We start from the raw sequence: 25,021 nt of genomic DNA on the forward strand, positions 1-25,021 counted from the left end.
AAAGTGTATACATACAGTTCAATGATGCTCAATGTACATGGAACCCATGTAGATTCTGTCATGCCTTTTCCCACTACAAAGATCTCCCCCTACCCAGCCACCCACCAGCCACTCAATTCAGATTGGCCAGAGGCAAACACACATAGACATAGTATCCCTAACATCAACAGGAGCTCCCTAGCCCATAAATTAATTGGCTCTGGTGCTATGTTGTAATGGCAGGATCAAGCAAAAAGGTTTAAGGAATTGTTAAAAATGTATTTTTGTCCTGGCATTTAATTGAGAAGAGAAACTATGAACTTGGTGAGCATTTTGTATCATTATTACAGCTTATGGATGATATAAACGATGTGGTATTTGTTCAATTTTTGTTTGTTCAACTGATTATGAATGTTTTATTGTAAGCTGCCTAGGTTTTAGGTGAATAATAAATATTTTAAATAAATACATAAGAACATAATAGCCATACTAGGTCATACCAATGGTCCATCTAGTCCAGTATCCTGCTTCCAATAGTGGCCAACCCAACTCTTAAGTACCTGGCACAAACCCAAATAGTAGCAACATTTCATGCTACTGATCCCAGGGCAAGCAGTGGCTTCCCCCATGTCTGTCTCAATAGCAGACCATGGACTTTTTCTCTAGGAACTTGTTCAAACCTTTTTTAAACCTAAATACATATCAACTGTTATCAGTTCCTTTGGTAATGAGCTCTGGAGTGTTACTATTTGATTGAAAAGATATTTCCTTCTATTTGTTTTAAAGGAACTTCATTGATTGTCCCCTACTCTGTAATTTTGGAAACAATAAAATTGTCAATTCATTTTTTCTCATTCTACACCACTCACGATTTTGTAATCTTCAATCATTTCCGCCCTTAGCCATCTCTTTTTCACCTTGATGAGCCATAGCCACTTTAGCCTTTTCTCATATGAGAGGAGTTCCACCCACTTAATAATTTTGGTCAGTCTTTTTTGAACCTTTTCTAATTCTGCTATATCTTTTTTGAGATACAGCAATGAAAAATGAATGCAATACTCAAGGTAGACAAATCATAGAGCAATAGAGAGGCATCATAATATTCTTGGTCTTGTTTACCATCCCTTTCTTAATAATTCTTAGCATTTTGTTTGCTTTTATGGCTGCCGATACACACTGCGAAATGGGATGATTCATTGTGGCTGTTTTATCGTGGGCCATTTCAGTGATGTAACAACTATGATGAATTATCCTGTTATGGGGAAGTTGGGCTTCATGGTACTTGCAGAGGGCGGCCAATGCAGCAGAAGCTTATCCTCTCAGGGCCTGGGCTCGAAGGATATGATGGAGCAGCTCCTGTGGCAGAGAGTAGGCACGATGATGCAGCATCTCCCCAGTCTCCCCGCCAGCCATCAGGATCACAACCAGGGAGAAGAGTGGAGGGTATAATATTTTGTGTGTGTGTGTGTGGGGGGGGAGCATTGTCCCCCCCCCAAATGCTAAAATTGGATGATTCATCGTGCTGAAACAGCTACGATCCTACACACTAGGTGGAAGATTTCAGTTTATTGTCTACAATCTAATCTAATCTACGATATATATGGATCACACTGTGCCTATAGAGGTTCAAGGTGATTTACAATAATAAGAGCCCATGCATTTCATACTCTTTCCAAAAGTAGTAGGACTAGAGGGCATGCAATGAAGCCACTAAGTAGTAGATTTAAAACAAACCAGAGAAAACATTTCTTCACACAATGTGTAGGGAAAAATGCTTGAGGACCTGAATGTAAACCACTTAGACTATAAGTGGTATATAAATACTACTATAAATAAATGATAAATACAACGAAAGCTAAAAATTCTAGGAGTCTGGCTGGATGAAGGATCAAGTCTTGTCTGCAGTTAAGTCTGCTTTTTTCCAGTTACGATTGTTCAGACGATTGAAACCGATGATGTCGGTATATGATTTCCATATACAGTAGTGGTATAGACGATAGTCATATCAAAACTGGACTATTGTAATACCCTTTATTTAGGGATTACAATGGTACAGTGTATAGCCATGCAGATGATTCAAAATGCTGCTGCTAGGTTAATATGTGGTGTAAGAAAGTTCGAACACCTTGGTTGAGGAAATTCCATTGGTTACCTGTGCGCTCATGTATTATTTTCAAGACATTAGTACTGGTGTTCAAAGTAATTTACCAAGGCATTCCCTGGTATTTATTGCAGGCTATGGTAATCTATCGGCCGCATAGAACTCAGCGGTCCAAGGGCGCAATATGATTGTTGTTGATGGACTTTTCAAAAGTGCGCTATGAGAACACGAGGTCTTCTGCTATTTCCATCATAGGAGTAACTCTGTGGAATAAATTTATTGGACCTGACATTCAGAAGTTTAAGAGAATGTTTGAATACACTTTTTTATAAAAGCATTAAAATGAATGATGATTCTGGTTTATTCCAGTTTGGGGATTGATATATAATTGAGTGCTGTGAATTTATTGTTTTTTCCTGAATGATTTGAAATGTCTGTTTGTATAAATTTTGTTTCTTCTGTATGTTTCTATTTTCTATATATTGCTATTTGTGAAGCCGCCTAGGAATAGACGGTTAAGAAATCTTTAAATAAATTTTAAAAATAATAATAATAATTAAGCTCTGGAATTTGTTGCCAGAGAATGTGGTGGAATCAGTTAGCTTAGCAGGGTTTAAAATACTGTAGGTTTGAATAAATTCCTATTCACTAAATTCATGGGGAGTGTGTGGCGCAGAGATTAAAGCAACAGCTTCTGCACCTTTGGGTTGTGGGTTCAAACCCACACTGCTCCTTGTGACCCTGGGCAAGTCACTTAATCCCCCCCGATAGCCCTAGGTAGATTGTGAGCCTGCCGGAGCAGACAGGGAAAAATGCTTGAGTACCTGAATAAATTAATAAAAGGGAATTTCATAGGTCACTATTGAGATGGCTTGGACTAAGCAGCATAAAATCTTGGCCACTGTTGGAAACAGGATACTGGGCTTGATGGACCTTGAGTCTGTCCCAGTTTGACAGTTCTTATGATATATTTTTTCATCAAATTCTTCAACTTCAGAAAACTTGTCAGCAGGCCTTGTTCCTGTTCGCACTTCAGATTTTTCACTTTGAATAATCTCTCGGCATATGTAACCATTGCATTTTTTTTCCACTGAGATTTTTCCTCTCATATTGAAGCCTTTTAGTGAGTTCAAGAAGTGCTTTCATTGTCAATGGTCCATTTCACTCACTGACACACACAACTGGTGCATTCAGTGTCTTGGGCTGGAGCATCGAGAAAACTCTTGTACCCGTTATCTTATGTTGAAGAAACACTCCCTTAAGACTTGACACCTTCAGTAGGAAAAGCTTTTTGGAGCATCCATGGCTTCGGAGGACAGATCGGTGCCACCAGTACTGGCGGTACCAGCATCGAAACCTCCCTCAACATTGGACTCAGTTCCTGCTAAGAAGCCACCCTCATCTCAACCATCATTGCAGGCATCTTCTGCATCGTGTCCTTCAATGCATACCAAGCAGCATTCTCCATCAGTGCAGGCTGTGTCACCTCTGAGGCGAGCCTTGTCATCAACGTCACCAACACCTTGACGCCCTACCACACCAAATGTACCAACTTGATACTCTCAGATCTTCCGCTTAGCCATCCTGCTTCCCTCTAATCCATACATAATGCAGCTGCACGACTCATATTCTGGGAGAGCCGCTATACTCATGTTATCCCTCTCCTTAAGTGACTTCATTGGCTTCCCATCCATTTCAGACTACAATTCAAACTCCTCTTACTGACTTACAAATACACTGACTTAGTTGCCCCTCACTATCTCTCTTCACTAATCTCCCCCTATGATCCCCCCCTTGAGCTAAAGACTCCATCCTTTCTGTTTTGCTGTGCTCAGCTGGTAAGTCCCTCCTATCTGTGACCTTCTGTTCAACTGCCAACTCCAGACTTCATCCTTTCTGCTTTGCTGTGCTGTATGCTTGGGACAAGCTGCCCAAATTCCTATGGCAGGCTTCGTCTCTGGCAGTGTTCAAGGCCTAGTTAAAAGCCCCCACCTCTTTGAGAATGCTTTCAACTCCTAACTCCTTTCACCTTGGGTTCTGCATCCCCAACCCTATATGTCATGTCAGTCTGTCCAAGTTAGATTGTAAGCTCTTCCGAGTAGGGACTGTCTATAAATGTTAAAATGTATAGCACTGTGTATGCCTTTCAGCGCTATATAAGTGATAAGAAGTGTAGTAGTAGTACTCTTGAGCAATTGGTACTGGTATAATCCTTCTAGGACCGACTGAAGGAGTTTTTCCAATGGGAGTTAGCCACATTGCTGCAAATGCAATTGGCTCCCTTGGTACTAGCCCAGCCTGAACATGGCACATCAAGGCCCCACGATACCAAACCTCACTCTCCTAGCAAATCCATCTCTCAGAGAGCATCGAGATCTCACGGTACCAATCCTCGCACTTCGCTGGGTAAATCCACATCTAAAAGAGCGTCAGGATCTCACAGTACCAGTTCCCATGCTCCGACACAAGTCAAGACCTGCACGCTCTTGATGTTGAACCTCTTCATCAACATTTTCTGATTGGTACCAAAATGCCCATAGGAGTTCTTCTCAGTATCGTCATCTTATTCCCCAGGCTAAGAAGCATAGATCTCCATCTTCTCCTTCATACAGGGAGTCACCTGGAGTTGAGCAGGTGGATTTGGATTTCTCCATTCATCGTGATACTGATCTTGACCCTGAATTATCTGCTCCAGAATCCTATGGAATCCCATCAGATCCATCTTCTCCTCTGCCCAGGCTCAGATCGCCTCCTGAAAACCATCTTTCTTGAAATTCATCCAGCAGATGAGCAAAGCTTCACCAGTTAAACTAGAATCGGACACTGAGCTGAGAGTGGAGCTCCTTGAAGCACTGGATTTTGATGATATTCCTAAAGAACTCCTCAACTTGCCACTTCACAATTTACTTAAGAAGGCTATGTTTAAGAATTGGGAGACTACACCTAGAAAGATTGACTCCTTATTCAGTCATGTCCAAGCTTTGATAAGCCACAGCTACAACACCAGTCTTTACTGGTTGAGTCTACTCTTAAAAAGTAGACCAGCCCTTTGAGATTTCGAGATATCCCTAATGAATATGCGTGAGAGAGATTTGTATATCTGTCACTTCCATTATATGCAAATCTCTCTCATGCATATTCATTATTGACAACCAATTAATAAACCCCACCAGGACTTATCAATAACTTTCAGTAGCTTTAAGCAAATAACTATATTAAACTTCAAATCAAAAAGCTACTTACATACATATATTAAATATTTAATCATTTATTAAATCACTTTATTAAATACTTCATTTAGCAATAATGTTATAATCATTTAACAAACTACATTAAATCATACACAATATTCACATTCACAAAGCCCCCCAGTTCATTCAAACCATTTAAAATTCTTCTTTAAAAATTTCATAAAATGTTCACCCTTACAACCAGATATAACAGTGGCCAGCAGGATTGCTTGGACTATGTTGTTTCTGTATTGCGTACACTCCTATGTTACTTCATTTTCATATATTCAGTTGATCTCTACTATTTCATAATTTCGAGTGGTGTCCACATCATCCATATTAATCAAGCTCGACATGATTCCATGTTTTGCCAATAGGCGTCTTCAGGAGCTTAATCTGGTCACAGCTTTGCTTCATTTAAACATACTTGTCATTCATTATATAAAATATATCAAAACAGCAAAAAACAAACCAAGTTCACATCAACAGCCTCATCCAAGAAGACTCAGCTTCTAAGTCTTCCTAGAAACAATCTTATACTACTTATAAGAAGTACTATCCGGCAACCTCATCCTCTTCTAAACCTCCACCACTGAAGAGGCAAAAGACTCAGAGGCCTCAGAAGGCTCAATCTTCTGCTCCACAAAAATCAACTCAGTCTTTTTGACATGCTATTAGAGATCATAGCCACCATTTCTCCTACTCAGCCTCATCCCCAACCCCAACCTATTTGAGGCTGTCTTCTCTAGTACCAATGATGGACTCTCATCACAACAGACACATGGGTCCTAAAAGTCATACAGGAGGGTTACTCTCTCTGTTTCATCAGCACTCCTCCAAGCAACCCTTTTTCACATCTCAACAGACGTCCTTTCTTCTTCATCAGGAAATCGAAGCTCTACTTCAACTCAATGACATAGAGTCAGATCCCCTTATCCAGAAAAAACAGGGGTTCTACTCAAGGTATTTCTTAATTCCAAAGAAGATAGGAGGTCTTCATCCCATTTTAGACCTCCTCTCCGAGCTCTCAACAGATATTTAGTCAAAGAGCAGTTTCACATGTCATTCCTAGGGACTCTATAACCACTTCTAGAAAGAAATGAATAGCTGTGCTCTCTAGACCTCAATGAGGCATACACACACATCACCATACATCCAGACCACAGAAAATACCTTTGCTTTTGTTTGGACAATCATCATTTTCAATACAGGGTGCTATCATTCGGCCTAGCTTCCTCTCCAAGTGGTGCCTGGTGGTGGTAACAGCAACTTTTTGAAAAACGCTAAATTTCTGACAAAAGAAATTATAACATCTTAAAAACTTAATAAATGACATTTGAGTCTTGGCATAAAGAAGGAATTCAAAAATTATGGAAACGGAAGTAAAACTGAAAGTTAAACAGATAGATATGGATACTGTGAGTGGATATGGATGAATAGATCTATATGAGAAATGGAGAAACAAAACCCCAAACAAACACATGATTAAATGTAAGGAACATATTATGTATGTTAAAATGATATAAATAAATAACATGTGCATGATATAGCATATTAAAGCAATCAAATATAAGATGACAGTTAAAATGTCCAAAATACTTATATTTTTCAATTTTTTCACAGCTATAAATCATTTAGAATGCAAAATACTTGTGGGTGCAAAAATTATAACTATATAAATAATTAGTGAGGTGCTCAGACCTGATAACCCATTTAGTAGTGATGTCACCACTATGAGGTTAACTAGGGGACCATCATTGCATTCACTTGTCCCCTGCCATCCCTGAATATTGAATACTGTGTCCTAACTAGTGGTGGTACTTGTCTTCGCTTGATTCGCTCAGTCCATTCTGAACTTCTCTGACTATAGCGAGCCGATATCAGTTCGCTGTTTGAAATTTCTTAGTGTCCCTCCCTGACGAAGAGACGAAATCCGGGTCGGGGGGACGGGAGATCACCTAAGAAACTAACAACATTTTTAAAGAAGCACGAGCACTTTAATAAGACACCAGTCACCAATGAGAGTTAACACCTTCAACATGAACAACCCCTGAACGAAGATAAGTACCACCACTAGTTAGGACACAGTATTCAATATTCAGGGATGGCAGGGGACAAGTGAATGCAATGATGGTCCCCTAGTTAACCTCATAGTGGTGACATCACTACTAAATGGGTTATCAGGTCTGAGCACCTCACTAATTATTTATATAGTTATAATTTTTGCACCCACAAGTATTTTGCATTCTAAATGATTTATAGCTGTGAAAAAATTGAAAAATAGTCCCTGTTAGCCACAGATTACTAAGGAACTTATCTCTCTATTGAGTAATTAAACAAAATACTTATATAACATGATCAAATATATAACACTTTTATGGTTTGATAAAATATATAAAAAAAGTTAAAATAATGCAAATCAGAACGTGTTTATCACATGATGAACCATAAAATGATGCATGGCATTTAAAATATAGAAGAGGCATAGAAACTGATCATTTTTATTTCTATGTCTCTTCTATATTGATCGTGTCATACAAGTATTTTGGACATTTTAACCATCATATATATTTACAATTTTTTTTGTGTGTGTGTGAGTGAGATAGGATTATGAGTGTGAATTTAGTTTATGAATGTATTTTGAATGTGAATGAGTTCAGGTCTTTCTATACATAATGGAGTTCTTTTTATTTTTTTCCATTTATATGTAATTTTAAGATGTAATTTGTATTTTTATGTAATCCACTGAGACCTTGTGAAAGATATAGCGGAATATCAAATTTTAATAAACATAAACATCATCTTTTATCTGATTGTTTTAATATGCTATATCATGCACGTTACTTATTTATAACATCATTTTAACATACCTATGTTCCTTACATATAGGGCTCCTTTTACGAAGCCATAATAGCGGCTTTAGCGCACGTGACTTTTAATCACGCACTAGCCCCCGCGCTAGCCGAAAAACTACCGCCTGCTCAAGAAGAGGTGATAGCGGCTAGCCGGCAGTTTAGCACGCGCTATTACATGCGCTAAACCGCTACCTTGGCTTCATAAAAGAAGTCCTTAATCAGGTGTTTGTTTTTCTCCTTTTCTCATATACGTCTGTTCATCCATATCCACTCACAGTATTCATATCCACCTGTTTCACTTTTGTTTTTACTTCCATTTCCATAATTCTTAAATTCCTTCTTTATGCCAAGACTCAAATGTCGTTTAAGTTTTTAAAATGTTATAATTTCTTTTGTCAGAAATTTAGCGTTTTTCAAAGAGTAATATGCTGATGACATTGCACCATTCACGTTGCGTGTTGTAACAAACCCAGGGCCAGTCCTGTTTTTGTCCCAGGGAAAAGAAGCAAAACCATAAGTTCCCTGACCCGAAGAGCTGACCAAATAATGGCAAAAGGCAGGAGTTAGATGACTTATCTTGATAGGGAATCTGAACAGGATAAAGACTGGTTTTCCAGCAACATGTAGAAGAGCACAGCACAAAATAAACACATTACAGAGCCAGCAAGATTTATTGTTTATAGGGAAAAGACTATTACCCTAAGACAGCCTCAGTATAGGCAATATAGGGAGAGCCGTGCTCTGCAATACAGAGAGCCAAGCCCTATCCCACTTCCCAGATATAAGGGGTGTGGCTTTGACAGATATAAAGATCAAGACCTGTGTCAGAGAAAGGGGGAGGAGCAGGAACCAGGAAGGCAGAGCGTTTCACCAGGGCCTGAGATAGGCCAGGAGGAGGAAATGACAGAGAAAGGGCCATCCCTGTCTCAACCTAATGTGTGTCCTGAGGCCTGGGAGGAGATGGATGTATCAGAAGGGCCAGTGAATTCAGAACCCTTCTCTGATTTTATGGAGGTTGGTCCTTAATGTGAAAAGCAAGGCCAATGTTTGTTTGTTGCACTTATTTTAATGGGATTTGGGCTAGCAAAGTGGAAACCTCTGCTGAAGACAAGAGGGTTACCTGTTTGTCCAGGGCGATAAAACAACTGTGCACCTTGCATGTCTCAGCAGAAGGAAAAAGGATTTTTGTTTGTACCATTACCGGCCTGACGTCTGAACAAACTGAACTGAGTTCATATAAAGGACAGAATAAAAGTTACTTTTTGACATTATCCACTGTTTCCTTTGCTTGATATTTTATCTCACTGAAGTTTCTTAAAGATCCTAGGCGGTTGCCTGGATCAGGTACACCTGAGGGGTTACCCTATTCTTAGGGAACACCGGAGTCTCTCAAGGTTAACCAAAGAGGTCTAGTGTGTGACAGCATCATCTGCGGTGGACCAGCTTATAGCAGTGACCTGTTGATCGCCATTTTTGAACGCTTTCTTTTACAGAGCACACACCGCTGTCCACTGTATCTAAGGGTGAGTTTTGATTGTTTTCTCCCCTTTTTAAAAAGCTCTTTGCTACACATTTATGTCAACAAATGTTTTTGAGATGTGGTGAGAGTTTGCCAATATTTTATTCTAGGACATATTGTGGAGCAATTGTGTCAGTCCCACTTTCCTGTTACAGGTACTGCCATCTATTTTTCTCACCCATGCAACATGTCTTTCTATCAATTAAATGTTTTCATGCATGCTTACAGTGTGGCCCTTGCTCTATACTGAAACATTCACACAGCTTTTAATTTCTTCTTTTAAAACTCTTTCAAACTGCTTTTTATTTTTTTTGTAACATGATGTGAGAGCACCATCTGCTGGGCATGCTGCCAATGTTTACAAATTTTAGCTATTTTCTAGCTGTTTCATTTTTTTTCCCAATTCTTTATTTATATTTTAAACTTTTGATATACTTATCAGTCAAAGAAAAAGTACAATGTGAATGAAAATACTTCAAGCAAGCATTAACTTCTTGCATAAAAATTAAACAATAAATAATCACAAAGTGCAGTTAGTCCTCAATAGCAGCTTTCATTTTTAAGTTTCTTTATAAGTAATATATATTTCTTATATGTGTTTGTTCAGTTATCTGTGACAACAAGTGATTGCCATCTGTTGAGTATGGTATTATTTTTCCAAACAAATTCAGTTACTATTTACTTTCCATTCACTATTCAGATGTCATACACACATCCCAGTTCACAATTCACATAAACCTTCCAGTGTCCAGTTAAAAAAAAAAAAAAATTCTCCTTGGTTTCCTCATTCATCTACTTATTTGGGTTCTTCTTATGCGGCATGCTACTTTATATTATTGATATTACCATTTTTATCATTGTATATTATTTCTGTTATTTTGGCATTGGTTTATTGATGTGTCAATTTGTTCTTTAGATATGGATTGTACCCCTGAAGCAGGCTTCTAAGCCAAAACATGGACCAGGCCGGGTGCATGACACACAGTGACTATATAACAAAGACTGTTTTATTGTTATCTTAATAAATATTGTCCTATTTTACTTATCCCAGGTTGATGTGTACATTTCTTAACCCCACTTGATTGTTCTGGGCAGTTAATGCATACAGCAGGATTTTTTTTTTACAGTGATTCATCTAAATTGTCCTGTACTGATTGAAATTGTCTAAGTGCTCAGAAATATTTTTTATTTTTCTAGATCTGAGATTTGTGGGCCAAAAGATAGATTGCAGTTAATGATCATAGATGGGAAGACTAGGCAGAAAGAAAAATAGATGGTGAGAGAGGCAACATGTAACTGGAAAGCTATGTGAACAAATGCTCACAGTCTATTTTACAAAGTTCATGATTTTCAAGCAGACTTGCCCCCTCTTTTACTAAGGTGCACTAACTGATTAGTGCGTGCTAATTGAATTAGTGCACGCTAAACGCTAATGTGTCCATAGGCCAGCATGCATGTATTAGCGTTTAGCATACGCTAAATCGATTAGCGCTCACTAATCGGTTAGCGCACCTTAGTAAAAGAGACCCTTGGATATTGTTTCTATCATGTGATTCAGTGATTCCCATGAATGGGATGCAAACATACAGGGCTATATCCTATTCAGGAAAGATAGAGCTGATTGAAATGGTGGAGCGGTAGTTTTATACTTGAAAAAAAAACATTAGAGCAGTTGAGATACAGGGGTCCTAGGGAGATGAAGAAGCGATATGGATTGTCTTAGAAAGAGAAGATTGAATATCCATCCATCGTCAACAGACCTCCGACATACACAGAGAAGTTAAGGAAAGATTTGGTGATACATATGCAAAAGATGGAAAGGATGTTGCTATGCGGATTAGACAATCCAGTCTGCAGAATCGGAAAGAAGCAGATAGATTGTAGATGTTTTAAAAAGTGCACTACTGAGACAAATGAAGATGAAACCCACAAGGGAAGGGATGACACTAGATTTTGTGCTCATAAATGGAGTCAGTGTGTCCAATGTCAGGATAGGTGCCTGCTTGGCAAATAGTGACCATCACACTGTATGGTTTGATATATGTACTAAAGTGGAACGTGGCCACACAAAACTCGGTGACCCGTCAAAAGTACGCCGGACAGTGGTGTGCCGACAATCCCACGGTGACATTTGAGTGCAGGACAATCTTTGTTCATTGGTACTTACTGCATGGTATCTCTCTCCCAAGGAATAAATGCTTTTTCACTTTCTGCACTTTCTGCACCAGTGTCACACATCATTGAAGCTTCCAGAAAACCTTCTACCAGATGCTATAAGTTTAAATGAACTCGTGCCACCGAATGGTGTGATCTCAACTCTAAATATCCATTCACCTGTCCTTTGATGTCGTTCTTAGATTATCTCATTCACCTCTCTAATTCCGGACTTAAAACATCTTCAGTCCGAATTTACCTCAGTGCAATCAGTACATTTCATTCCCCTTGGACAACCAACCTCTCTCTGTACATTCCTTGGTTTCCAGATTCCTGAAAGGTCTTTACCAAATCAAACCTCCTACGTCTACCAAATCTAAAGCCACCTACCGTTGATCTCAATGTGCTTCTCTCCATTCTAATGAAGTCTCCTTTTGAACCCATCTTGACTTTGACTCTTAAATATCCTACCTGGAAAATAGTATTTCTAATAGTTCTTATGTCTGCACACTAAGTCAGTGAGATTCAAGCTCTGGTTTTGCATTTACCATATACCAGATTTTATCATGATAGGGTGGTTCTTTGAATTTGTCCAAAATTACTTCCAAAAGTTGTCTCGGAATTTCATCTCAACCAATCCATTGTTGCTCCAGTCTTCTTTCCAAGACTGCATTCTCACCCTGGTGAAGCAGCTTTCTACATCTTAGACTATAATGAGCCCTTGCTTTCTACTTAGATTGCACCAAGTCTCATTGAACTACAACTCAGATTTTTCTCATTTGACCCTATCAGACTAGGTGTTTGTGTTACTAAGAGAATAATTTTCACTTGGTTAGTGGAATGTATCTTCTTTGTTTATGTCCTAGCTGCACTAATGCTAGAATGCCATGTCGCTGCTCATAAAGTACGAGCTATGGTGACTTCAATTGCACATCTTCACTCTACACCTATTGAAGACATTTGCAGAGCTTGGTCCTCAGTCCATACTTTCACTTCTCACAACTGCTAGAAGAGACAGTCAGTTTTTGGTTAAGCAGTCCTCAGAAATTTATTTTCTCTTTAGAAGCCCTTTCCTACATCCTTATGGGATTTCACCAGGCTCATGATAGTTACCTTTAACCCTGTTCCTAGAGGCATGAGCCTAGCAGCTTGGAAGTCCTATATGTGAGAATGTGCTGTCTCCTTGTCCTCGAAGAAAACAAAATTACTCACATGTAGCAGGTGTTCTCTGAGGACTACAGGCGTATATTCTTACAACCCTCCCATGTCCCCTAATTGGCTTCTTAGGTCTTTTATGGAACTGAGGGACCCGTGAGCCAATATTGGGCGGGAAGCGGTACAGGCAGTGCTAAAGTTTTTAAAGTAAAAGTACACTTTGCAAAATGTCCGTACTAGGTTCCGTGGATGACATCACTCATTTGTGAGAATATCTGCCTGATGTCGCTGGAGAACTTCTGCTACAGGTAAGTAAATCTGCTTTATAGTAACACAAGAACTATGCTGGAAGTGTGTGTGTGTGTGTATGTGTAGGTGATGGTGGTGGGGTGGAGGAGGAATTAGAGTATTTTTGCACATACTATTTACTTTTGTGTACCCATTGTATTATTTAACCTAAATTAAATACAATGTACAAATAAAATTGTGTATTAACCTAAAGGGATCATTTTAGTAATTTTTAAACATATTTTCCCTTAGAAAATACATGTGCCTATCCTAATGCATAACAGAAAAAATTAAAAGATGAAAAGCATTTGCTTTTATTCAGTTTCAACCGATGTATTCAATCATCAATTTATTTTTATTGAAACAGAGGCAAACCTAGTTCAATAATAAAATATGAAAACTGACCTCATCACATCCTAGTTCAATAGCAGAGTAAGATGTGAACTCTAATCATATGATGATCTCACAATATAGATTACTGATTACCTGATAGGTTCTTGATCTTCTTTATCTTCTTTGCTTTGTGTTATTTTGATACCGCTTTTCTTTGCTCGTGGACAACCAGAAAGACTATTTAAGATAACAAGATTACATTGTAATAAAAAATCAGCCTGATAAGAATTTGTAGCATTTCACTAAAAGGGAGAGATTCAGTTGAATTGTTAAAAAAAAGTTAGAAACATAGAAACATAGAAACATAGAAAGATGACGGCAGATAAGGGCCATAGCCCATCAAGTCTGCCCACACTATTTACCCACCCTCTTAAATCTACTGACCCCCTAAAGAATAATTGTAATTATACTGTCACTCTACTGACCCGCTCATTCAGTCCTAGTGACCCTATCCCTTGTAATTATACTGTCACTCTACTGACCCGCTCATTCAGTCCGAGTGACCCTATCCCTTGGCATGACCTCGTAGGGATCCCACATAGGTATCCCATTTGTTCTTGAAGTCTGAGATGCTGCGTGCCTCGACCACCTGCACTGGAAGCTCGTTCCAATGCTCAATCACTCTCTCCGTGAAGAAGTATTTCCTGGTGTCTCCACGAAACTTCCCTCCCCTGAGCTTGAGCGGATGTCCTCTTGTGGTCGAGGGTCCCCTGAGAAGAAAGATATCATCTTCCACCTCTACCCGTCCCGTGATGTACTTAAATGTCTCAATCATGTCTCCCCTCTCCCTACGCTCCTCGAGAGTGTAGAGCTGCAATTTGCTCAGTCTTTCTTCGTACGGGAGACCCTTTAGCCCCGAGACCATCCTGGTGGCCATCCGCTGAACCGATTCAACTCTGAGCACATCCTTACGGTAATGTGGCCTCCAGAATTGAACACAGTATTCCAGATGCGGTCTCACCATGGCTCTGTACAGTGGCATCATGACTTCAGGTTTCCTGTTGACGAAGCTTCTCTTGATACAGCCTATCATTTGCCGTGCTTTAGATGAAGCCTTCTCCACTTGAGTGGCTGCTTTCATGTCAGCACTGATGATTACTCCTAAGTCTCGTTCTGCCGTAGTCCTTGCTAAAGTTTCTCCATTCAGGGTGTAAGTTCTGCAAGGATTTCCATTTCCGAGATGCATGACCTTACATTTCTTGGCGTTGAAGCCCAGCTGCCAGATCAAGGACCAACTTTCTAAAGTACGCAGGTCTTGCTCCATAGCATCCTGAAGATTATAGCCGTTTACTACATTGCATAGTTTGGCGTCATCAGCGAATAAGGTTACCTTGCCTTGGAGCCCTTGAGTCAGATCCCTAATGAATATGTTGAAGAGGAGTGGGCCCAGGACCGAACCCTGTGGTACTCCGCTGGTCACCTCTGACATTTTAGAAAGGGTACCGTTGACCACCACCCTCTGAAGTCTGCCACTAAGCCAATCCTTAACCCATGCAGTTAGAGTCTGTCCTAATCCCATAGAATTCATCTTGTTCAGCAGCCTGCGGTGTGGGACGCTGTCAAACGCTTTGCTGAAGTCCAGGTACACGACGTCCAAGGACTCTCCTGAGTCTAGTCTTCTTGTTACCCAGTCAAAGAAGCTTATTAGATTGGACTGGCATGACCTACCCTTGGTGAATCCATGTTGGCTGGGATCCCGGAGATTTCCCTCGTTCAGGATCGTATCTAATTTATACTTAATTAGTGTTTCCATGAGTTTGCACACTATTGAGGTGAGGCTTACCGGTCTATAGTTCGCAGCCTCAGCCTTGCAACCCTTTTTATGTAGAGGAACGACATTGGCTGTTTTCCAGTCCAACGGAACTTTCCCCGTACTTAATGAGAGATTGAAGAGCACCGCCAACGGTTCTGCCAGGACATCTCTCAATTCTCTGAGCACTCTTGGGTGTAAATTGTCCGGTCCCATGGCCTTGTTTACCTTTAGCCTTGCCAGTTCGTTGTAGACGTCCCCAGGAGTGAACTCAACGTTCTGAAACGGGTCATCTACGTCTTGTATTATCATCAACTGTGGTCCGTGTCCCGGTGCTTCGCAGGTGAAGACCGAGCAGAAATATTCATTTAGTAGTTCTGCTTTTTCTGAATCCGCCACCGCGTAGTTTCCGTCCGGTTGTCTAAGGCGTACTATACCGTCTGTGTTCCTTTTCCTATCGCTGATATACCTAAAGAAGGCTTTGTCCCCTTTTTTAATGTTTTTTGCCAGAGTTTCCTCCACTCGACGTTTGGCCTCCCTAACTGCTGTTTTGACCGCTGCCGATCTGGTTTTATATTCTACTTTAGTTTCTCTTCTCTGGGTGCGTTTGTAGGAAAGAAATGCTTTTTTCTTCTCCTTAATGAGGAGTGAGATCTCTTCAGTGAACCATTGGGGTTTGTTGTTTCTTTGCCGTTTATCTTCTGATTTTATGTAGCGATTAGTTGCTTCGTGTATGGATGATTTCAGGTACGACCACATAGTTTCCACATTGCCGGTCTCTTCTTGGTCCTGTAGCGTCTGATGAACATGATCTCCCATACGTGCGAAGTCGGCGCCCCGAAAGTTGAGCACCTTTGTTTTTGTGATTGATTTAGGGGATCCTTTCCCAATGTTGAACCATACCATGTTATGGTCGCTGGAGGCTAGCGTATCTCCCACCGAGACCTCTGAGATGCTTTCCCCGTTTGTGAGCACCAGGTCCAGGATCGTCTGGGCCCTAGTGGGCTCCGTTACCATCTGTCTGAGATGTACTCCTTTTATGGAGTTCAGAAGCCTCCTGCTGCTGCTGGTTGCTGCTGATAATGTGTTCCAGTCTGCGTCAGGCATATTGAAGTCCCCTAGCAGCACAGTGTCACCCCGTAGAGTTATATTCTCTATGTCTTCAATTAATTCTGCGTCCATGTTTTCCGGTTGTCTTGGAGGTCTGTATACCACACCAAGATACAGGCATTTTTTACTACCTCGTGCCAGGTTAACCCAGAGGGACTCCCCGGTATACTTAACATCAGTGATCCTGGTAGTTTTGATGTCTTCCTTAATGTATAGTGCTACCCCTCCACCTAACCTGCCCTCTCTGTCCTGACGAAGTAGATTGTACCCCGGTATAGCCATATCCCACCCATGTGCGTCAGTGAACCAAGTCTCGGATATTGCCACCACGTCCAGGTTGGCATCCCTTATTTCAGTTTCTAGTTCTAGAATTTTATTGCCTAAACTGTGTGCATTAACATACATGGCCCTCCACACTTTGTGTTTGCTGAGTCCTTGTTTTGAAGTAATACAGTATATCCATATTTTTATAACCACCCTTTCCTAAGCTAAAGCACAAGGCAGTTTATATAAAAAGATAAATATATTTCATATGTGAGAGATGAATATACAAGAAGACAAAGAATATTAAACACAAGGAGATTCAAGTTACAGTGAAAACAATAAATAGGCTAATAGCAGTTAAAGGGCAAACATCATTTCATCTAGACCAGGATTGGGCAACCTCAGTTCTCAAGGGCCACAACCCAGTCAAATTGACAGGATTTCTCTAATGAGTATGCATGAGATTTATTTGCATACAATGGAGACAGCGCATGCAAATAGATCTCATGCATATTCATTGGGGAAATCCTGAAAGCTCAATTATGATGCAGTCCTCGATGACTGAGGTTGCCTACCCTTGGTCTAGACCAGGGGTGTCCAACCTGCGGCCCCGTGAAGTATTTTGTGTGGCCCCAGTCGAGGGCAATACAGTGTTTTCCTCTGCTTCCCCCGGGTGTTTATCGTCTTGCCGGCCCTCTCCTCTGTCTTGCTGCAGTGTTTGCGCGGCCCCAGAAAATTTTTTTAAGCCAATGCAGCCCAAGGAAGCCAAAAGGTTGGACACCCCTAGTCTAGACAGAGAAAGGTGTGGCTGAACAGTTAATATTTGATATGTTTTATTTTTTGTGAAAAAAGTGATATACTCCATGAAGTGTTTGTTCCCAAAGCGCTTTGAAGCATGGAAAATATTGCAAAAAAAGTCATTGCATTGCAAAATAAATTACTATTACTATTAATTATATCTATAGCACTACCAGACACACGCAGTGCTGTTCAGAGTCACAAAGAGTAAGAAAACATTTCCTGCTCGAAAGAGCTTACAATCTAAACGGGCAAGACAGACAAACAAGATGTCATGGATACAGTTAAGGAGAACGGTTAATCAGCTGGCTGGGTTGGAGGGCAGAGGAGTAGGATTAAGGATTGAAAGCTGGGTTTTCAGTCTGCTTTTAAACTTATTGGAATTTATGATCTACCTTCATTATATCTTACAAGCTTTGTTTATTCATAGAAAAATAATACCTCAAAAGATGTTTATCTTTGCTTTCTGGGAGTATCGGGTACTAATGTTCAACCCAATACTCCCAAGGAACAATTTAAAGGAGATAGTCCTTACTAAAAATACAGCCCTACCCTGATCTCCTTCTATGTACCTCAATCCCTTTACAAAATACCTCCCCTGGATCTCCAACCCATCAATCCTTATCAGACTCACATCCTTTGTATCCATGGTGATCTCCATGAATCTCCCTTGTTGGAGGGGGGGGGGGGGGGAAGAAGCAATCCCAACATGTGCCTGCTCCAGTAGATCATTGAATTAAAATGGCAGCTTCAGTGTCCAAGTGTTAATACCACACAATTTTTGCCAGGAAGCTGAAGCGGCTATTTCCATTCAGGGACCTGCCAGGGTAGAGTACATATGTTAGGGTGTACTGCTAACCATGCTACTACCTACCAGGGAGACTGTAGGTGCCATGGGTGTGGAGGGGGTGGCTATTGAATGTTATTTATTTAATAAGCACGAGCCTGTCCCTTTAAATGATAGTAAGCCTAATTTAGGGTCTGCTCTCTTTGTGTTGTTGCAGCTGGGAATGCATGATATTTCTGATTGCAACAAAGCAAAAGTAAATTTATTATGGTACTTTGGACTAGTGAATCTTGTGGGAATTTTCATGTAGTAAAATAGCATAACTGGGTTAGTAAATAAGTATCTAAATTTGAATATAAAGACAATGAGATGTTAAGTCTAATGCAATGAGTAACAGAATGTGGGGAATTTGTTGAAACCTGGAGTGTGAAAAAGGCAATATGAGCCTGCTTATTTTCCATGGATTATCATTTTGGCAACCTCTCAATACAATACAATACAATTTTTATTTATATACTGCCAATACCTCTTTAAAGTTCACAGCAGATCACAAACAATGGCATAATAAGGTGCTTGGAAAAAAAAAACTATTCAATAGGTTCACAATCTAACTAAAGCACCTGAATGACAATTGCTTACATACTACGAAATTAAAAAGAAGACCAAATAAAAAACAAAAGAATAATAAAAAGCATACAAAATAATGCTAGAGTATCCTATAAAACAAAAGCAGAAACAATAAGAAGGTTCCAAAAATTAACAAAAATAAACATGTCCACAGATTCCAATGGTCTGATCTAAACAGCAGTTATTATAAAGAGATGAACCATCCTCTTACAGCCGCCGGAACTCCAACCTGTTTCCCGGATCAACTTAGTCAAATCTAAACCCATAGGCAGCAGAATGTTTTCAAGTTTTTGAGTGTTTTTTTTTGGGGGGGAGGGGGCGCAAGCTCTGCCCCAGACCCTTTCCAAGCACTACCCCTGACCCAGTGCAATAATAGTACTATTTGTAATACAATATTTTCCATTCATTTTTCATATATACATACACACAATATAATCTTATTAACAACACATAGGGCTCCTTTTACTAAGCCGCTTTAGGGCTTTAACGCGCGAAATAGCGCACGCTAAATTGCCGCTTGTGCTAGCATTGTGCTAGCTTGTGCTAGCTTGTGCTAGCATTGTGCTAGCATTGAGCTGGCGTTAATTCTAGCCGCATAGCGCGGGTTTAGCGCGCGCTAAAATGTGTGTGCTAAAACCGCTAACGCACCTTAGTAAAAGGAGCCCATAATGGTTAACCACAAAATTAAACTACACAAAGCACACTGTATGCGTCTCAACATTCATTCCTACCAGAACACCTGACCTTGGTCACACATGCAGAACACAGATAACCCCTATGCAAATACAGGACCACAAGCTATCTCCATTACAGGAGTAACTCTGTGGAACAAATTAACTGGACCGCAGAGAGCTCTGTCAGATATTTTGAAGTTTAAGAAATGCTCAAACCCACACTTTTTATAGAAGCATTCCAATGTATGATGTTTCTGACCAATTTTGGTTTTTGGATTTATTATGGAGAGCTGTGAACCAACTGTTTACAATGACTGATTTGTAATCTTTGATGTTTGTACTAGTCTAATTTGTCCTATTTTATGTGTGTTACTTTTGTAAAGCCGCCTAGGAATAGGCAGTTGAGAAATCTTTTAAATAAATAGAACTACTAATATATACAAATGAAACACTAAGATGCCAGAATTTACATGCAGTACAAAAACAAAAAATAGAAAGAAATCAATTCTTCTTGAACAGTACAAAATATAGACAGCAGATATAAATTCTCAAAACTGATATATTGAAAATAAAATCAGATTCCCTCCTTTGTTGTCTGATGATTTTATTTTTCTGATCATCTTTTCCCAGTCTCTGGTTGCACTTCTTCTGTCTGCACTCTTAACTGTGTATCCAGGGCCTTTATATCCATTTGATATTTTTCTTCACTTTCTGGCCTACACCCATCTTTGGTATTAACTTTTAACATTCAAATTTCATCCATTTTTCTGCTTTCTTGTCAAAATCTATCTACTTTTCTGTGTCTTCCCTTCCCATCTATCCATGTGTACCATCTCCTCCCTCTTTCTTCCCCTATTCCCATCTATCCATAAAAAAACATTTATTTTATCTCTTTTCCCTACCATACATATTGCTGTGCACCATCTCCTCCCTCTTTCTCCCCGTCCCCTCCATCCTTGTGCACCATCTCTTCCCTCTCCCATGGCCTGACATCTCTGTCTTCCCCCTTCCCCCCTCTTATGGTCTACCATCTTTCTCCTCTCTTTCCCACAGCCTGGCATCTCTCTTCTCCCATGGTCTGGCCTCTCTCTCTCTCCTCCCTCTTCCCATGGTCTAACATCTTCTCTTCCCCCCTTCCTGCAGTCTGGTATTTCTCTCCTCTCCTTCCTGCAGTATAGCATATCTTACCTCCTTCCCTTCCATTCCCTGGTCTGGCATCATTCTCTCCTTCCCCTTTCAGTGGTCTGACACCTCTCTCTCCCTCCTTCCATCACCCTTCTCTGGAATCTGATATATCTCCCTTCTTTGAGTCATCTCTCCTCCCTCCACATTCTCCACCTCTATCATGTCCAACAATTCTCCCTCTTTCTTCCTTTCCCCAATGTATACTACCTCTCTTTTCCTCCCACTCCATGCACCTATGTCCAAAAAGTATTTTTTTCTCTTCCCTCCCTCGACAGCAACATCTCTCTTTCTCTCCTTTTCTAACCCCCCAGCCCACGCAGTATCTGTCTTTCCCAAACTCTTCCCAGCCCATGCAGCATCTGTACTTCCCTGTCTTCCCAACCCCCAGGCCCATGTGGCATTTGTCCTTTTTCTCTCATCCATATCCCCCAACCCATGAGCATCTGTTCTCTGCCTTCCCAACCCCCCAGCTTGTACAGCATCTGTCCTTCCATGCCTTCCCAAACCCCTCCCAGTCCATTCAGCATCTGTCCTTCTTGCCTTTGCAACCCCACCAGCTCATGCAGTATCTGTCCTTCCCTCCCTTCCCAACCCCCAGCCCGGGAGCATCTTCCCTCTCCTGCCCTCTCAACTCCCTCCCAGCCAGTGTGCATCTGTCCTTCCCTACCTTGCCAACTCCCTCCCAGCCCGTGTGCATCTGTCCTTTCCAACTTTTTCCCAGCCTGTGCAGCATCTGTGCTTCCCTGCCTTCCCAACCCCCACCCAACCTGTGCAGCATATGTTCTCTCCAATCCCAACCTCAGCTCCACCCCCTCCTCAGTGGAATCCTGTGGCACAATCTCTCCAGCTGTCGAATCCCCCACCTATTGCCTCCCTTGCTACTGTAATTTTAAGTCTTTGGGCAGTTGGCGGTGGCAACGAAGTGAGCCAGCTGCCATTAGTCATCATCCCTCAGCATCCCGCCTAAGCGGGAAGAACAAGTCACTGCAGAATGATGACTTTTAGGGCAAGCCAATAGCGGCAGGTTCACTTTGCTGCTGCCGCCGACTACCTGAAGTTTTAAAATGATAGCAGCTGAGGAGGTGGTAGGTATGGGAGCCAGGAGAGCCATAACTTACTCTTCCGACTGCCAATTTTTGGGGAGACCATGGCCCTTTCTCCCCCCCCCCATGCCTAAACCTGTCAACAGAATTAACTGCAGCAATGTTGATAGTACAGGTTGACCACTGATTTCAGAAGTACACTGAAGCCTGACATGGACTAATTTAACCTGCTGTTCCAAAGTGTATTGTGATTAAGTAGTAAACACTTTCTGAAACATCCCCTGCTGGATGTTCCTCTCTCAGTGAGGCTGAGAACATTTAGTAAAACTAAGTCATATACTGTATATTATACATAGGAATGGGCAAGATAAAGACATTGAAGTGATTCAATGGTGTATGCTTCTTTACCCCTTGTACCTATATAAAACAGCTACTCTTTTCAAAATAATTTAGTTCAAATTATATTAATTCTATAAACCTATTAAAATGCACGTCAAATAAACACTAAATCTGAACATTTCAAACAAGCAAAAATAAACTTCTTTCCATACCTTCTATGTGAAGCATAATTTCCAGTAATATGTCCAGAGCCATCACACCCAGGGGTGGGACACCTAGAATTAATAATGCAAATTAAGTGACTTACATGATCAAATATTCACTAAACTCTCAATAAAGCATTTCATTATTTCTGATAGCATTTCAGCACTTCCACTAATCTTGCTTCAGCACAATATACTGTATTTTTCGCTCCATAAGACGCACCCTAGATTTAGAGAAGGAAAACAAGAAAAAAAACATTCTGAACCAAATTCTTCCTGCCAGGCTCTACATCCTGTCCCCCCCTCCCTGCTAGGCTCTGTACCCTGCCCCCCTCTGGTGGTCTAGTGGTAAGCCAGGGCAGGGCACAGAGCAGGCAGGTCTAGTGACAGGCAGGCTGGCAGGCCTAGTGGCCTAGTGACAAGTAGGCAGTCCTAGTGGCAGGCAGGCCCCACACCCTCCCAGTATCTTAAATCATCCCCCATACAGCCACGTGCCCCCAGTACCTTAAATCATCCCCATACCCCCATGTGCACCCTGTACCTTAAATCATCCCCCATATCCCTTAAATCATCCCAATACCCCCATGTGCCCCCAGTACCTTAAATAATCCCCCCCATACTACATGTCCTCCCGTACCATAAATCATCCCACACGTACCCCCAGTACCTTTTTTAATCATCTCCCCCATACCTTTAATCATACCCTCTCGGTACCTTTTTTAATTCCTCCCATCTTTCCCAGCCAGCGGCGCACAGGCCAGAAGCACAGAGATCAGGAGAAAGTCCTCTGCACTCCTGCCTGGGCCCGCGCCAATCTCCGAATGGCTGCAGTCAGTTCTTGCAAGTCTTGCGAGAGCTGACCGCAGCCATTCAGAGATTGGCGTGGGCCCAGGCAGAAGCATGGAGGGCTTGCCCTTGATCTCTGCACTTCTGGCCGGGAAATTCGCTAGACCACCAGGTACGAAGGCAGTGGGCGGGTGGGATTAAAGTTGCAATGGTGGGTTTTTTAAAAATATGTGGTGGCGGCAGGGTTTAAAAATATGCTGCGGCAGGGATGGTGGTTTAAAAATATGCGGCAGCGGCAGGGGGATGTTAAAATATGCAGTGGCAGCTGCAGCAGGCTTAAATTTGTATCTTCGCTTCATAAGGCGCACTTAAAAGTGTGTCTTATGGAGCAAAAAATACGGTACTACTGATATATACCAAGGAACTCATTTTAGAAACATCTACACATATAAATAGCAACAGTTTCTCAGGTAAATTGGCTGTATATATTAATAGCAATTTTAGAATACTATTTACATGCTTAGATGTCCAGGACACAGAGACTTCAAGGGGGTGTGGCTGGGATGTGGTTGGGCTGTATATATTTAAACTAGTTTCCCCTTGGCATTCACACCAGCTCAGAAGCATGCATAGGCATCATAAAACTGCTCATTTCAGACAGATCTCTAAATGAGGGATTAAGGAAATAATTATATCTTTAATTCTTTTATCTTGTAAAAGAAAATTTTCTGCCACCACTCATGTAAAACCTGCCAAATGATACTGCTCATGCATTTACTGCATTCAGCAGAGCCTTATGTAAATTACCAGTGATTTGTGAATTTTCTAACCTAAACATCCCATTTACCACATTCTGCTCCTATGTAAAATGGGGCTGTAACAGATGAAGGGGTTTTCCTTCCCCCATGACCCATGCATTATATCCCCGGGCAGCAGAAAACACTAATCAAATGTGGCGCTATTGATCCCAGCATGCACTAGGCTATGGAGCTGTGTTGAGGCACAGGGGCGGGACTCACAGGAGAGGGGTATTTCTACACAGTTTGGGTTTATTCTAGAGAGGTCCCTGAGGGAGAAAGAGGAACTCTCAAGTTTTCCCTAGACATGGGCAGAGGCAAGACTTGGGAAAACAGACTGATGCCTATATCAGCTAGCTGAGGTAAGACACGGCTATATTCTTTTATTAGTGTGAGGCAAGTAATAAAGCAAAGTGTTTTTGTGAAAAGTGTTTGTGTACTAATTGCTCCTAGCAAGCTAGTCTAGCCTGCCAAATCATATGGTGTTTCTGCCTGGTTGTTTTTTTTAAATATTTATAGCTTCTGCTGCAGAAAAGCTGACCAGGGGTCTGTAGTGGCTGGGGACCTCAATACAGAAAGTTTTTTCTCTTTTTTTTTTTTTTTTTTTGGGGGGGGGGGAGGGGGGGAACAGCCTGAGTTCAACTCTACCTGAAGAGAGAGAGGTAACTTGTAGCAGGTATTTAGAGCAGGACAGTTAGGCATTTGATTTCTTTTTGTTTCTTTTTTCTGAATAGAGCTTGTGTGTATACAGCTCCAGTGTGCTGACAGGCTTAATTAAGCCCTGTTGGTATCTGCTAAGCCAGCATCATATCTTTGGATTTACAGTGAGAGAGTGAGAGCTGCCTCAATTACTCCACTGAATTCAGCTGGGAGTAGCTACTTGAGTTGAGCAGAGAAAAGAAACTGCTGTAGGAACTAACATGACCATTTATTTTTTTCATCAAAATGGGACATCTATTAATATTCAGTCCCACCCCCAATCCC

General features: G+C 41.0%; 1 protein-coding gene across 1 annotated transcript in view; it reads right to left on the reverse strand.

Annotated features, from left to right (window-relative positions):
• The window catches only part of MYT1L (myelin transcription factor 1 like), a 612,659-nt gene that overhangs the window by 154,695 nt on the left and 432,943 nt on the right, over positions 1-25,021 (reverse strand). Inside the window, exons 17-18 of the mRNA XM_033939893.1 lie at positions 22,464-22,526; positions 13,768-13,851 (exon numbers count right to left, since the gene is read on the reverse strand). Of these exons, the coding sequence (XP_033795784.1) occupies positions 13,768-13,851; positions 22,464-22,526 (147 nt within the window). The remainder of the gene's footprint in view (positions 1-13,767; positions 13,852-22,463; positions 22,527-25,021) is intronic.

Source organism: Geotrypetes seraphini, chromosome 3 (genome assembly GCF_902459505.1).
Source record: "Geotrypetes seraphini chromosome 3, aGeoSer1.1, whole genome shotgun sequence".
Lineage (NCBI taxonomy): Eukaryota > Metazoa > Chordata > Amphibia > Gymnophiona > Dermophiidae > Geotrypetes > Geotrypetes seraphini.